General features: G+C 44.0%; 1 protein-coding gene across 1 annotated transcript in view; it reads left to right on the forward strand.

Annotated features, from left to right (window-relative positions):
* Positions 1-15,732, forward strand: part of BRF1 (BRF1 general transcription factor IIIB subunit) — a 372,560-nt gene that overhangs the window by 284,403 nt on the left and 72,425 nt on the right. The window contains exon 15 of the mRNA XM_069734087.1: positions 13,916-14,166. Coding sequence (XP_069590188.1) covers positions 13,916-14,166 — 251 coding nt within the window. The remainder of the gene's footprint in view (positions 1-13,915; positions 14,167-15,732) is intronic.

The following is a 15,732-nucleotide window of genomic DNA, read 5'->3' on the forward strand; positions in this document are numbered from 1 at the left end:
TCTCTTCGAGCCGTTGCAGGACATCTCTCTACCTCTCCTTTCATGGAAGGTGACCTTTCTTGTCGCTATTACCTCAATCATACGAGTCTCGGAGTTGGCTGCTCTTTCCTGTCGGACGCCATTCCTTACTTTCTACCAGGACAAGGTGGTCCTCAGACCGTCCCCTACTTTCCTCCCAAAGATGGTGTCTTCCTTCAACCTCAACGAGGATATCGTACTTCTGTCATTTTGTCCTAATGCAACGCACCACGTGGAGAAGGCTCTTCACTCCCTGGATCTTGTTAGAGCTCTCAGGAAGTACGTGTCTAGAATGGCACCTTTTCGATAGGCGGATGCTCTGTTCGTGCTCCCGGCGGGACACCGGAAGGGACTGGCCGCTTCTAAGTCGACAATCGCCAGATGGATTCGGTTGACTATTCAAGAGGCTTACTGCGTCAGATGCAAGCCTATCCCTGTGTTTCTCTGGGCACACTCCACTCGGTCGGTGGGTGCTTCCTGGGCCATTCGGAATCAAGCGTCTGCAGAGCAGGTTTGCAAAGCTGCGACCTGGTCTAGCCTGCACACCTTTTCAAAGCATTACAATGTCCATACTCAGGCATCTTCAGATGCAAGCCTGGGTAGGTGTACTCTGCAGGCAGCGGTAGCGCACCTGTAGACAGCAGATGCCATAAGTTTACACTGTTAGGTTGTTATTTCCCGTCCAGGGACTGCTTTTGGACGTCCCACGGTCCTGTGTCCCCCAATGTGGCGATGGAGAAATAGGGATTTTTGTGTACTCACCGTAAAATCCTTTTCTCCGAGCCACTCATTGGGGGACACAGCACAAACCCCTGTTTTGGCTTGTTGCCTATGATGAGTGCTTTAGTCTCTGACATGTTGTTCCTACGGTTAAATCTTGTTAATCTCCTACTGCTTTGCTACGAACTGGTATTATCCGGAGCCAGTGGGCGGTGTATACTGCAGAGGAGGAGCTAACCCTTTTTGTATTTACTTAGTGTTAGCCTCCTAGCGGCAGCAGCATACACCCACGGTCCTGTGTCCCCCAATGAGTGGCTCGGAGAAAAGGATTTTACGGTGAGTATACAAAAATCCCTATTTTTTTTTTCAGGCGACGGTAGCCACTGACAGAGTTGTCTGGCATCAAACTTTGTCCCCACTGCCCATTGAAAATACAAGTATTCTGAGCCAGGCCAAATATTTGTGTGTATGTGGGAGGCAGGGAAGATAGTTGTGGGGGATGTCATGTTTGGTAGACAAATATCTCATTTGCATGTCCAACGTTTGTCATCTTCCTCATGTTAGTAACAAGTAAGGGACCGATGGCAATGTTAGTGCGGGATCAGACTACGCAAGATTTGTGTTCTCTTACCATGGAGACACTTAGGTGTGCAGTCTACACTAAACAGGAGATATTAACTAAAGGAATACCTCAGAAAGAAAAAAAGATGATATACTATACTTAAAGGGAACCTGTCACCCCCAAAACCGATGGTGAGGTAAGCTCACCGTCATCAGGGGCTTATCTACAGCATTCTGTAATGCTGTAGATAAGCCCCGATGTAACCTGAAAGAGGAGAAAAAGAGGTTAGATTATACTCACCCAGAGGTGGTCCCGCTACGGTCCGGTCAAATGGGTGTCTCAGGTCCGCTCCGGCGCCTCCTATCTTCATTCCATGACGTCCTCTTCTGGTCTTCACGCCGCGGCTCCGGCGCAGGCATACTTTGTCTGCCCTGTTGAGGGCAGAGCAAAGTACTGCAATGCGCAGGCGCCGGGCCTCTCTGACCTTTCCGGCGCCTGCGCACTGCAGTACTTTGCTCTGCCCTCAACAGAGCAGACAAAGTACGCCTGCGCCGGAGCCGCGGAGTGAAGACCAGAAGAGGACGTTATGGAATGAAGATGGGAGGCGCTGTTCCGGACCTGAGACACCCATCGGAGCAGGACCGCCCCTGGGTGAGTATAATCTAACCTCTTTTTCTCCTCTTTCAGGTAACATCGGCGGCTTATATACAGCATTACAGAATGCTGTAGATAAGCCCCTGATGACGGTGAGCTTACCTCACCATCGATTTTGGGGGTGACAGGTTCCCTTTAAATCAGGGCCTAATGAGAAAGCGTACAACCTCAAGATAAAAAACAAAGCAAAAAAACAAAAAAAAAACACAATTAGGGTAAAAGTCACCGGTACAATTGCCATTCAAGAGCCTAGGAGGTCTGTCTGACAACCTTGTGGGTGCTGTAAGGGATGCCATATAGGAGTGCAGGTGCCTCCTACAGATATAAGGGCTTGGCAGCCCCCATTAATCTCTGTACCCCAAATCACATATCATGGGCACTCTGTATGATGGGGACCCGCACAGTCTGCACTGAGGGAGTTAGTGTGTTGAGATTATCCACATGGATGGGTACATTTCCCCATACGTTCCTATAAGCTGCTGTAAACAGAGAGATGTTATTTTCACCACCAGCCGTTTGTATATTCTTTCAGCACCAGTCTGTTTTCTTTGTCTGCTCACATTGCATTCAGCTCATTTAAAGCACTTTATTCTGGACGATAAATTCTTTGGCCCTAAATTAATTTTGCAGAGCAGAAATAATTGCAGTAAACCAACGTGGAAGATAAATAACACTTATAATTGTAAATCTCAAACTGCAAGCTGGGCGGCCGCATAAACGAAATATTTATTATTCAACCCTGTGCCAGCTCCTGAGTAGTCTAGAGCAGTGTTCCCCAACTCCAGTCCTCAAGGCCCACCAACAGATCATGTTTTCAGGTTTTCCTTTGTTTTGCACAGGTAATGCAATTACCTGTAGGACATTGCAATAATGCCTGTAGGACATTATTGCAAGAGAGCTTGGCTGAGTAGATTACACAAGAAGGAAAACACACAGCAAGTCAGCAGGATCTAGGAGCAACATGGCAGATGTGACAACCTACATGGTGAGCTGCAGCATGTGCTACATGTTCACAGATCGACCAGAAGAAGAATCCAATTTCACCTGTCAGAAGTGTAGACTAGTGGCCCTTTTAGAAGAAAAGGTGCGGGGTCTGGAAGAAAGAATAGCAACTTTGAAACTCATCAAAGAGAATGAAGACTTTCTAGACAGAACAGAAGCATCTCTACTGGTCACAGAAGGTGCAAAAAGTGTCAGAGAACCTCCAAAAGCAGATGAGTGGAAGCATGTGACCAAAAGAAGCAAGAAGACCATGGAGAAATCACCAACCACACAACTGAAGAACCGATATCAAATCTTTGTAGAGGATGAAGATGGCACACCTAAGAATGAAGCAATACCAGCAAGCAAAAAAGAAAAGGGCACACAGCAACAAGTGACAGCAAAAAGTACAGCCAAGAAGCAACGAAGAGTGGTGGTGGTGGGAGACTCACTACTGAGAGGCACAGAAGCAGCCATCTGCAGACCGGACATAACTGCAAGAGAAGTATGCTGCCTTCCAGGTGCGATGATCAAGGATGTGACCGATAGGATACCAAAGCTCTTCAGCTCCAAGGACGTCCACCCATTTCTTCTGATACATGTTGGCACCAATGACACGGCAAGGAAGGACCTACCGACAATCTGCAAGGACTTTGAAGAGTTGGGGAAGAAAGTAAAGGAACTGGATGCACAGGTAGTTTTTTCTTCTATCCTTCCAGTAGATGGGCATGGCACCAGGAGATGGAACAGGATCCTTGATGCAAACAACTGGCTAAGACGATGGTGCAGACAACAAGGATTTGGATTCCTGGACCACGGTGTGAATTACTGGTATGATGGACTCCTCGCCAGAGACGGACTACACCTCAACAGACCTGGGAAACACACATTCGCCAGAAGACTCGCTACACTCATCAGGAGGGCGTTAAACTAGAAGAAGAGGGGACGGGAAGAAAAACATTAGACTCGTACAAAGACGACCCAGGAAAAAATACTCAGAAGGGAGGTAAGAACATTTCTAAAACAATCCACAGTGAGGAGATTGGAACAAAACAAAATCCTCTAAACTGCATGCTCGCAAACGCCAGAAGCCTGACAAACAAGATGGAAGAACTAGAAGCAGAAATATCTACAGGTAACTTTGACATAGTGGGAATAACCGAGACATGGTTAGATGAAAGCTATGACTGGGCAGTTAACTTACAGGGTTACAGTCTGTTTAGAAAGGATCGTAAAAATCGGAGAGGAGGAGGGGTTTGTCTCTATGTAAAGTCTTGTCTAAAGTCCACTTTAAGGGAGGATATTAGCGAAGGGAATGAAGATGTCGAGTCCATATGGGTTGAAATTCATGGAGGGAAAAATGGTAACAAAATTCTCATTGGGGTCTGTTACAAACCCCCAAATATAACAGAAAGCATGGAAAGTCTACTTCTAAAGCAGATAGATGAAGCTGCAACCCATAATGAGGTCCTGGTTATGGGGGACTTTAACTACCCGGATATTAACTGGGAAACAGAAACCTGTGAAACCCATAAAGGCAACAGGTTTCTGCTAATAACCAAGAAAAATTATCTTTCACAATTGGTGCAGAATCCAACCAGAGGAGCAGCACTTTTAGACCTAATACTATCTAATAGACCTGACAGAATAACAAATCTGCAGGTGGTTGGGCATCTAGGAAATAGCGACCACAATATTGTACAGTTTCACCTGTCTTTCACTAGGGGGACTTGTCAGGGAGTCACAAAAACACTGAACTTTAGGAAGGCAAAGTTTGACCAGCTTAGAGATGCCCTTAATCTGGTAGACTGGGACAATATCCTCAGAAATGAGAATACAGATAATAAATGGGAAATGTTTAAGAACATCCTAAATAGGCAGTGTAAGCGGTTTATACCTTGTGGGAATAAAAGGACTAGAAATAGGAAAAACCCAATGTGGCTAAACAAAGAAGTAAGACAGGCAATTAACAGTAAAAAGAAAGCATTTGCACTACTAAAGCAGGATGGCACCATTGAAGCTCTAAAAAACTATAGGGAGAAAAATACTTTATCTAAAAAACTAATTAAAGCTGCCAAAAAGGAAACAGAGAAGCACATTGCTAAGGAGAGTAAAACTAATCCCAAACTGTTCTTCAACTATATCAATAGTAAAAGAATAAAAACTGAAAATGTAGGCCCCTTAAAAAATAGTGAGGAAAGAATGGTTGTAGATGACGAGGAAAAAGCTAACATATTAAACACCTTCTTCTCCACGGTATTCACGGTGGAAAATGAAATGCTAGGTGAAATCCCAAGAAACAATGAAAACCCTATATTAAGGGTCACCAATCTAACCCAAGAAGAGGTGCGAAACCGGCTAAATAAGATTAAAATAGATAAATCTCCGGGTCCGGATGGCATACACCCACGAGTACTAAGGGAACTAAGTAATGTAATAGATAAACCATTATTTCTTATTTTTAGGGACTCTATAGCGACAGGGACTGTTCCGCAGGACTGGCGCATAGCAAATGTGGTGCCAATATTCAAAAAGGGCTCTAAAAGTGAACCTGGAAATTATAGGCCAGTAAGTCTAACCTCTATTGTTGGTAAAATATTTGAAGGGTTTCTGAAGGATGTTATTCTGGATTATCTCAATGAGAATAACTGTGTAACTCCATATCAGCATGGGTTTATGAGAAATCGCTCCTGTCAAACCAATCTAATCAATTTTTATGAAGAGGTAAGCTATAGGCTGGACCACGGTGAGTCATTGGACGTGGTATATCTCGATTTTTCCAAAGCGTTTGATACCGTGCCGCACAAGAGGTTGGTACACAAAATGAGAATGCTTGGTCTGGGGGAAAATGTGTGTAAATGGGTTAGTAACTGGCTTAGTGATAGAAAGCAGAGGGTGGTTATAAATGGTATAGTCTCTAACTGGGTCGCTGTGACCAGTGGGGTACCGCAGGGGTCAGTATTGGGACCTGTTCTCTTCAACATATTCATTAATGATCTGGTAGAAGGTTTACACAGTAAAATATCGATATTTGCAGATGATACAAAACTATGTAAAGCAGTTAATACAAGAGAAGATAGTATTCTGCTACAGATGGATCTGGATAAGTTGGAAACTTGGGCTGAAAGGTGGCAGATGAGGTTTAACAATGATAAATGTAAGGTTATACACATGGGAAGAAGGAATCAATATCACCATTACACACTGAACGGGAAACCACTGGGTAAATCTGACAGGGAGAAGGACTTGGGGATCCTAGTTAATGATAAACTTACCTGGAGCAGCCAGTGCCAGGCAGCAGCTGCCAAGGCAAACAGGATCATGGGGTGCATTAAAAGAGGTCTGGATACACATGATGAGAGCATTATACTGCCTCTGTACAAATCCCTAGTTAGACCGCACATGGAGTACTGTGTCCAGTTTTGGGCACCGGTGCTCAGGAAGGATATAATGGAACTAGAGAGAGTACAAAGGAGGGCAACAAAATTAATAAAGGGGATGGGAGAACTACAATACCCAGATAGATTAGCGAAATTAGGATTATTTAGTCTAGAAAAAAGACGACTGAGGGGCGATCTAATAACCATGTATAAGTATATAAGGGGACAATACAAATATCTCGCTGAGGATCTGTTTATACCAAGGAAGGTGACGGGCACAAGGGGGCATTCTTTGCGTCTGGAGGAGAGAAGGTTTTTCCACCAACATAGAAGAGGATTCTTTACTGTTAGGGCAGTGAGAATCTGGAATTGCTTGCCTGAGGCGGTGGTGATGGCGAACTCAGTCGAGGGGTTCAAGAGAGGCCTGGATGTCTTCCTGGAGCAGAACAATATTGTATCATACAATTATTAGGTTCTGTAAAAGGACGTAGATCTGGGGATTTATTATGACGGAATATAGGCTGAACTGGATGGACAAATGTCTTTTTTCGGCCTTACTAACTATGTTACTATGTTACTATGTTATGTATCACCTGGGCAATACTAAGGAAATCCTGAAAACATGACCTGTTGGTGGGCCTTGAGGACTGGAGTTGGGGACCCCTGGTCTAGAGGCATTGGGATCACTAGGTAGTGCTGCCATTACTAGATCTGCTACCAGGGTGTTCAGCCTCCTTGTGGTTTATCCTTCATGGCTCTCCTCTAATTGCCAAATACTGATATCACAAGAAGCTCTGCTATACTGCAGTGTGATATCGATTCAAATGTGTGCTATCCTGGTAAGAAAGAAATCCATTTTGCTAGTACTACCTTTTTTTAGGTTGCTACCCATCTAAGCCCCCATACCCAACATGTGGCTGTCTCTCGGCCTGACAGCAATCCCAGCCTGCTTTTTCATACACAGGAGCAAACTCTCGGCCGGCACTCCTGTGTTCTCTGTAAGAGCCATCACCAGACTTGTCTGGCGGTGAATTAGCTCTGAGAGAATGAAAGGATCGGAAATAAAATCTAAGATACTTAACACTCAGGAAAATTAATGGTCCAGGGCCCCTATTCACATTAGACTAATATCGTCCAAACACGTCGATATTGACAGGTTTATCTGACATTAAATGTCTAATGTGTATGGGGAACTTCAGTCCATGTCTGACCCATTAACGAGCCTTTCAACGTCACTAGTCATATTAAGACACCAGACACCTCCTCAGGCTCCTTGCCCCTGAATAGGGCAGAATAATGTTACAGGACTTGTTAATAGGTCAGACATTGACTTATGCGATGGCTACCTCCAATAGGTGGCACTATAGAGAGAATTTTTCTTTCTTTCCATCTGCGAGAGCGCCTTGGTTTCCCCATGGAGCAATGGCTACTAAATCTCCAGAATTACCGGTAAGTAATCTTTGCAAGGAGAGCAATCCACCCCCAAACTGTGCAATCCATAAAATAAATGGGTAAATTACAAAGTCGGCTCAGTTACATCTGATCGTGACATAGTCATTAGTGATGAGCGAATATACTCGTTACTCGAGATTTCTCGAGCAGGCTCGGGTGACCTCCGAGTATTTTTTTAGTGCTCGGAGATTTAGTTTTTCTCACCTCAGCTGAATGATTTACATCTGTTAGTCTGCTTGATTACATGTGGGGATTCCCTAGCAACCAGGCAACCCCCACATGTACTTATATTTAATAAACATTAAGCAGATATTCTCAATAATATATGAAGACCAAAGTGCAGTTAATTAAAGAAACCTGCCATAAATATGTCATTATTGGTCTGGTGTAAATGCCGCTGTGCTCCTCAATCTGCCGTTGTTTTTCTTTTGTTCCTCTTCCCTGTATATATCGGTATATCTTAGTCTTTGGGCAAGTGGGGTTGATTCTCCATGTGTCATCTAAAGGATCATATCCAGTTTGCCAAAAAGACTAAATTTTTATGCAGGACAGAGAGGGACATACAGGTCCTTCTCAAAAAATTAGCATATAGTGTTAAATTTCATTATTATTATTATTATTATTATTATTATTATTTATTATAGCGCCATTTATTCCATGGCGCTTTACATGTGAGGAGGGGTATACATAGTAAAACGAGTACAATAATCTTTAACAATACAAGTCACAACTGGTACAGGAGGAGAGAGGACCCTGCCCGCGAGGGCTCACAATCTACAAGGGATGGGTGAGGATACAGTAGGTGAGGGTAGAGCTGGCCGTGCAGCGGTTTGGTCAATCGGTGGTTACTGCAGGTTGTAGGCTTGTCGGAAGAGGTGGGTCTTCAGGTTCTTTTTGAAGGTTTCGATGGTAGGCGAGAGTCTGATATGTTGTGGTAGAGCATTCCAGAGTAGGGGGGATGCACGAGAGAAATCTTGTATGCGATTGTGGGAAGAGGAGATAATAGGGGAGTAGAGAAGGAGATCTTGTGAGGATCGGAGGTTGCGTGCAGGAGAGTACCGGGAGACAAGGTCGCAGATGTATGGAGGAGACAGGTTGTGGATGGCTTTGTATGTCATGGTTAGGTTTTTGTACTGGAGTCTCTGGGTGATGGGGAGCCAGTGCAGGGATTGAGAGAGGGGAGAGGCCGGGGAATAGCGGGGGGACAGGTGGATTAGTCGGGCAGCAGAGTTTAGAATAGATTGGAGGGGTGCAAGAGTGTTAGAGGGGAGGCCACAGAGCAGGAGGTTACAGTAGTCAAGGCGGGAGATGATGAGGGCATGGACTAGGGTCTTTGCAGATTCTTGGTTTAGGAATGTGCGGATCCGTGAAATATTTTTGAGTTGGAGGCGGCAGGAAGTGGAAAGGGTTTGGATATGTGGTTTAAAGGAGAGATCAGTGTCAAGGATTACCCCAAGACAGCGGGCTTGTGGGACTGGGGAGAGTGGGCAGCCGTTTACTGTAATGGATAGGTTCGTTGGGGAGGTCACGTGAGATGGGGGAAAGATGATGAATTCTGTTTTGTCCATGTTAAGTTTTAGAAATCTAGTGGAGAAGAAGGATGAAATAGCAGACAGACATTGAGGGATTCTGGTTAGTAGGGAGGTGATATCTGGTCCAGAGATGTAGATCTGTGTGTCGTCAGCATAGAGATGATACTGAAAGCCGTGAGATTCTATGAGCTGTCCCAGGCCAAAGGTGTAGATGGAGAAGAGCAGAACTGAACCTTGCGGGACTCCGACAGATAGGGGGCGAGGTGAGGAGGTGGTGTGTGAGTGGGAGACGCTGAATGTACGGTCAGTTAGGTATGATGAGATCCAGGATAGGGCCAATTCTGTGATTCCAAGGGATGAGAGGGTCTGCAGCAGCAGGGAATGGTCCACTGTGTCAAAGGCAGAGGACAGGTCCAGGAGGGGGAGGACAGAGAAGTGTCGCTTGCTCTTGGCGGTTAATAGGTCATTGGTGACCTTAGTTAGGGCAGTTTCAGTGGAGTGGTGTGACCGGAAGCCTGATTGAAAGCGGTCGAAGAAGGAGCAGGAAGATAGATGGGAGGACAGTTCAAGATGGACATGTTGTTCCAGTAGTTTTGAGGCAAAGGGGAGAAGTGATATAGGGCGATAGTTAGATACAGAGGATGGGTCAAGAGAGGGCTTTTTGAGGATAGGTGTGATTGAAGCATGTTTAAAGCTTGAGGGGAAAATGCCAGTTGTTAGTGATAGGTTAAAGAGATGGGTTAGGGTTGGGATGAAGACTGTGGTGAGGTTTGGGATGAAGTGGGATGGGAGTGGGTCAAGTGCACAGGTGGTGAGATGCGATCTTGAGAGTAGAGTGGAGAGTCCATCTTCTGTAATGGTGGAGAAGTTGGTTTTGGAGGTGGAGGGCTGGGTAGTTGGGAGGAAGGGTTCTGGGGGTTGTTTACTAAAATTGTCCCTGATGTTCTCAATTTTCTGCTTGAAAAATGAGGCAAAGTCTTCAGCTGAGATGAGTGGGGAGGGAGGAGGTGCTGGGGGACGGAGGAGAGAGTTGAAGGTGTTGAATAACTGTTTGGGGTTGTGAGACAGGGAGGATATGAGAGATGAGAAGTAGGTTTGTTTTGCTGTGGCGAGCGTGGTTTTGAAAGCAGTGAGGGACTGTTTGAATGCGATGAAGTGCTCGATGGAGTGGGATCTTTTCCATCTGCGCTTTATTTACTTTCATTATTTACCATAATGTAATGATTACAATTAAACTTTCATATATTATAGATTCATTATCCACCAACTGAAATTTGTCAGGTCTTTTATTGTTTCAATACTGATGATTTTGGCATACAACTCCTGATAACCCAAAAAACCTGTCTCAATAAATTAGCATATTTCACCCATCCAATCAAATAAAAGTGTTTTTTAATAACAAACAAAAAAACCAACAAATAATAATGTTCAGTTATGCACTCAATACTTGGTCGGGAATCCTTTGGCAGAAATGACTGCTTCAATGCGGCGTGGCATGGAGGCAATCAGCCTGTGACACTGCTGAGATGTTATGGAGGCCCAGGATGCTTCAATAGCGGCCTTAAGCTCATCCAGAGTGTTGGGTCTTGCGTCTCTCAACTTTCTCTTCACAATATCCCACAGATTCTCTATGGGGTTCAGGTCAGGAGAGTTGGCAGGCCAATTGAGCACAGTAATACCATGGTCAGTAAACCATTTACCAGTGATTTTGGCACTGTGAGCAGGTGCCAGGTCGTGCTGAAAAATGAAATCTTCATCTCCATAAAGCATTTCAGCCGATGGAAGCATGAAGTGCTCCAAAATCTCCTGATAGCTAGCTGCATTGACCCTGCCCTTGATGAAACACAGTGGACCAACACCAGCAGCTGACATGGCACCCCACACCATCACTGACTGTGGGTACTTGACACTGGACTTCAGGCATTTTGGCATTTCCTTCTCCCCAGTCTTCCTCCAGACTCTGGCACCTTGATTTCCGAATGACATGCAAAATTTGCTTTCATCAGAAAAAAGTACTTGGGACCACTTAGCAACAGTCCAGTGCTGCTTCTCTGTAGCTCAAAAGTGGCTTTACCTGGGGAATGCGGCACCTGTAGCCCATTTCCTGCACACGCCTGTGCACGGTGGCTCTGGATGTTTCCACACCAGACTCAGTCCACTGCTTCCTCAGGTTCCCCAAGGTCTGGAATCGGTCCTTCTCCACAATCTTCCTCAGGGTCCGGTCTCCTCTTCTCGTTGTACAGCGTTTTCTGCCACATTGTTTCCTTCCAACAGACTTACCATTGAGGTGCCTTGATACAGCACTCTGGGAACAGCCTATTTGTTGAGAAATTTCTTTCTGGGTCTTACCCTCTTGCTTGAGGGTGTCAATGATGGCCTTCTTGACATCTGTCAGGTCGCTAGTCTTACCCATGATGGGGGTTTTGAGTAATGAACCAGGCAGGGAGTTTATAAAAGCCTCAGGTATCTTTTGCATGTGTTTAGAGTTAATTAGTTGATTCAGAAGATTAGGGTAATAGGTCGTTTAGAGAACCTTTTCTTGATATGCTAATTTATTGAGACAGGTTTTTTGGGTTATCAGGAGTTGTATGCCAAAATCATCAGTATTAAAACAATAAAAGACCTGACAAATTTCAGTTGGTGGATAATGAATCTATAATATATGAAAGTTTAATTGTAATCATTACATTATGGTAAATAATTAAATTTAACACTATATGCTAATTTTTTGAGAAGGACCTGTATCTCAGGAACAAAAGAAAATTATGATTCAGGAGAACATTGGAATTTGCACAAGGTAAAACAAAAATGTCATATTTATGGCAAGTGACCGATTCTCTTGAACTGCTTCCTAGAAGAATGATTTGTTTGTATCAGGTATTTATTGCAGCACAGTTGGGTGGTCTTAGAAACGTCTCATGATTTACCAATTCATTTATATTATATTTGAGTATTGTTTGAAGCCAGGCTCAGATTTTTATGCAGTGACATTTTTAATCTCCTTGATCCCGGGGGTCTGCTCATGACATTTGTAGCTGTACCGAAAGTGATTGCGATGGTTATGAAATATGACATTTCTCCAATTGAAACAGTGTGAGCAAAGAATCAGCCTCAGATCAATAGAGCCCTTTTTTTTCTGTGCCCCCTCCCCCCCTGCCCTATCGAAGGTGATATTTTTTTGCAACATCATATTGATCTATTGACCTTCCATGTCTGAAGAACCATTCCTGATATAGCTAGCTGGTATAATGTGTAAGTAATGGGAGGTGTGTAATATGCACACGAGTAGATAAGTACAGTATATAGCATTCTCGTTTTATAGCTTGGCATCATGAAGCTTTTGCAGTGTTGCTTTCTTGTTGACAACCCAAAAGGTGTATACGTTGTTCTGAGACCTTTTAGTTGTCATCGATTGATGTATTGTTACAAGTCCCAAATTTAATTCCATCACGACCACTTTTGAACATTTAGCATCACCCAGTTTACCACATAAATGATTCCTTTGATCTTACTGGTCCATGGTAGCATCATAGTTGCCAGCAGCTAATTGTTACTAGACCTGAGTTGTCAAGTGCCATTGCGATTAGAAGCCATCTGTCAGTCGGCCGATATCGTGACCCAATAATAATTTTCTTCTTTTTCCTTTTCCGTTCTTTTGTTTCTTCTTGTCAGACATTTCAGGCAATGGAGAGGCTCACAATGTTTATTTTTACCTTACTATTGTCAGGACCATCCCTATTTTTTAGGTCCATTTTTCTCTCCGCTATATTTAGAGCTGGCACTTGCACCACTTTACCGTCACATTTATACAAGGACTCAATTTTCTCATGGTCTGCACCCTCCTTTCTATGGCTGGGCTGTCTTCCACGGATTTATCACAATTTATCAGAGCTGGCATATGCAGAACATGTTAAATTGGCTAATACATTACAGCCATCTGTAGCATAAATTACTTCAGTCTTAGGGCAAAAGTGATTGATCTGTTGGTCCAGACCCATGCCAAGTGATGAAGCATCTGTGGTCCGTTGTCTCTGTATTAGGGTTTTGTGTGTGGGAATCGACTATGACCAGTGAGGTCTCTACAGTAGTAGAAAGTATTGTGCACTTTCCGAAATATCCTACTCGATCCCATAGTCTTATAGTAGGATCTATAAGGGTTCCTATACATTTAATGCCAGAAATAGTGATGCAGCTTATGCCTTTTTGTTGCCAAAAATGCCAAAGTCCTCCAAAGGATGTACACATTTCTGCAAACACTTATCATAATAGTCTATAAAGAAAGCAAATGTGAAAGAGAATGATAAACCTGAAATATATTTAGCATGAACCATAATAAATGTATATACAGAAGTATTCCTATCTTGTACATTTATGGCATATCCCCAGGACAGGCCATAAATATATAGTAGATGCAAAGCCCAGCAATGGGACATGCGCCTACTTTGAGAATGAGGTCTTGATATACTCCGCTGTCATTGGAGAGGTGTTTGAAAATTCCGATCCCCGCTCGTAACGAGGCGCTGCTCTCTAGATAGATGCAGATGTCATTGGCATGGATATGCCATTAATGTATTAGATAGGAGTCACTCTCTAACATTTTTTACTTTTGCTTATAGCCAAAAAAGTCCATCAAACGCCGAGCCCCCATTCAGGCCAGCACAGCTGGAGAAGCCATAGAGAAGATGCTAGAACAGAAAAAAATCTCTAGTAAAATAAACTACGATGTTCTGAGGGACCTTAACAGCAAGGGTGGTAGCACCCCCAAACACGAGAAAACTGAGGAAACCGTCACCGAGAGCAAAGTGGCCCGAAGGAAAAGCTCTGCCAACAGGAGCGTGATCAGTACCATCAACAGCACAAACAAAAGGTAGGTCGGCCTCATTCCAGTGATTGATGGGCAGCATAAGGCTGCTCTTCACAGCTTACATGAAGAACCTTTCTTTTCTCTTGGTCCTGTGATTTTTCAATTAGCAGGATAGTTGTGTTATAAAATATGCTGCCAAACCCTGCACACATGTGTTGTGTCACGTGGAAGCACCTTCTCCCCTCTGTGTCTGCGTTCTCTTCCGATCTGCTTGCCTTCCACTTCATTGACATGACACATAACATGCTGCAGCGTTATCATGCTGAACTCCCTGAAAGAGCGATCCTTCCTACTGGAAATGACAGGCAGAGATGTCTAGTGATGTAGAAATTCCCCGCACTGGAGATGCTTGGCTGTTCAAAGTGCGTTCATTTCATTGATCATGGAGTGATATTGTGGTGACCGGACACTGCATTGTGCAGGGAGGTAGAAGATTGCTGGAACCTGCTGAAATGTAATCACATCGCTGATAGCCTTCATAATGAAAGCATGGGGAACGGTTCCACTTGGTCTGCAGTCTATTGCAGGAAACTACTACACCTATAGTTTACCCATTGACCTACAAGAATTTTTTTTGCTTGGAACTCTGCCGTGTCCTCTTTATTGACCCCCTGTTGAATGCATCCATGTAGATTGGGCAGCAATAAAGAGATCTGCAACCATCTACATATCCACGTGGTTAGTCACTTAAAGTGGAGCTCAACCTTTGCATAAATTAATTGAAACATTGAGCGAAAAATTCAGATTCACTTTTTATCACATCTTTCAGTAATGTCTCCTATTGACAGAGTTTGATTTAAAAAAAAACACCTTTTGGTTTGTGCACAAGACAGTGGAGTACCCACACAGTTTTTGCTATAGGAAGACGCTTCAGGAATATGCTGGCCTCTCATAGCCAATAATGCAGAAAATCTGCAACATCAAATACTCATCATGGGAGCATTGACTAACTTAGGCTTTGCACACACCTCCCTATGTAATGGTTACTATGACACTGAATTTTGCAACTTTTATATGCCATTAGTGTCTCTGATGCAGATCCATGTATTTCCATAGTAACAGACTACAAACAGACCCGGTGTAGTCCGATCCTGCAGTACCACTTACATTTAATAGGCTAGCAACAGTAAAGCCCCCAATACACATACGACTAACATTGGCCGAATCCACTAGCATCAACGGGTTTGGCTGACAGCCTCATGTGTATGGTGGTCCTGGATAGATGATTATCAGGAGACTTAAGGATCCGGCATGTACTGATTTCGGACTGCCGATCCTATTCTTCTCCCTGAGATAAGCAATTGGTGATCCTGTGTATGGGATAGACGGCCAAGATGGCTACCGGCTGTATGGTTGGTCAAACCATTGTTCGGCCAACAGCCATCTAGTGTGTTTGGGGAGCTTTCGGTAGCAGATGGATGCCAAAAGGACTGCAGGGGATCAGTCTATTCCCTTCTATCTACTTCTAGTTTTTCCTAACCAAAAGTCTTTTTACACAGGAAGATTTTCTGTCCATAGTGAGCGCCAATCGTCGTTATTGCAAGCTGAACCATGCATCTTTGCTTTCAT

Source organism: Ranitomeya imitator, chromosome 1 (genome assembly GCF_032444005.1).
Source record: "Ranitomeya imitator isolate aRanImi1 chromosome 1, aRanImi1.pri, whole genome shotgun sequence".
Lineage (NCBI taxonomy): Eukaryota > Metazoa > Chordata > Amphibia > Anura > Dendrobatidae > Ranitomeya > Ranitomeya imitator.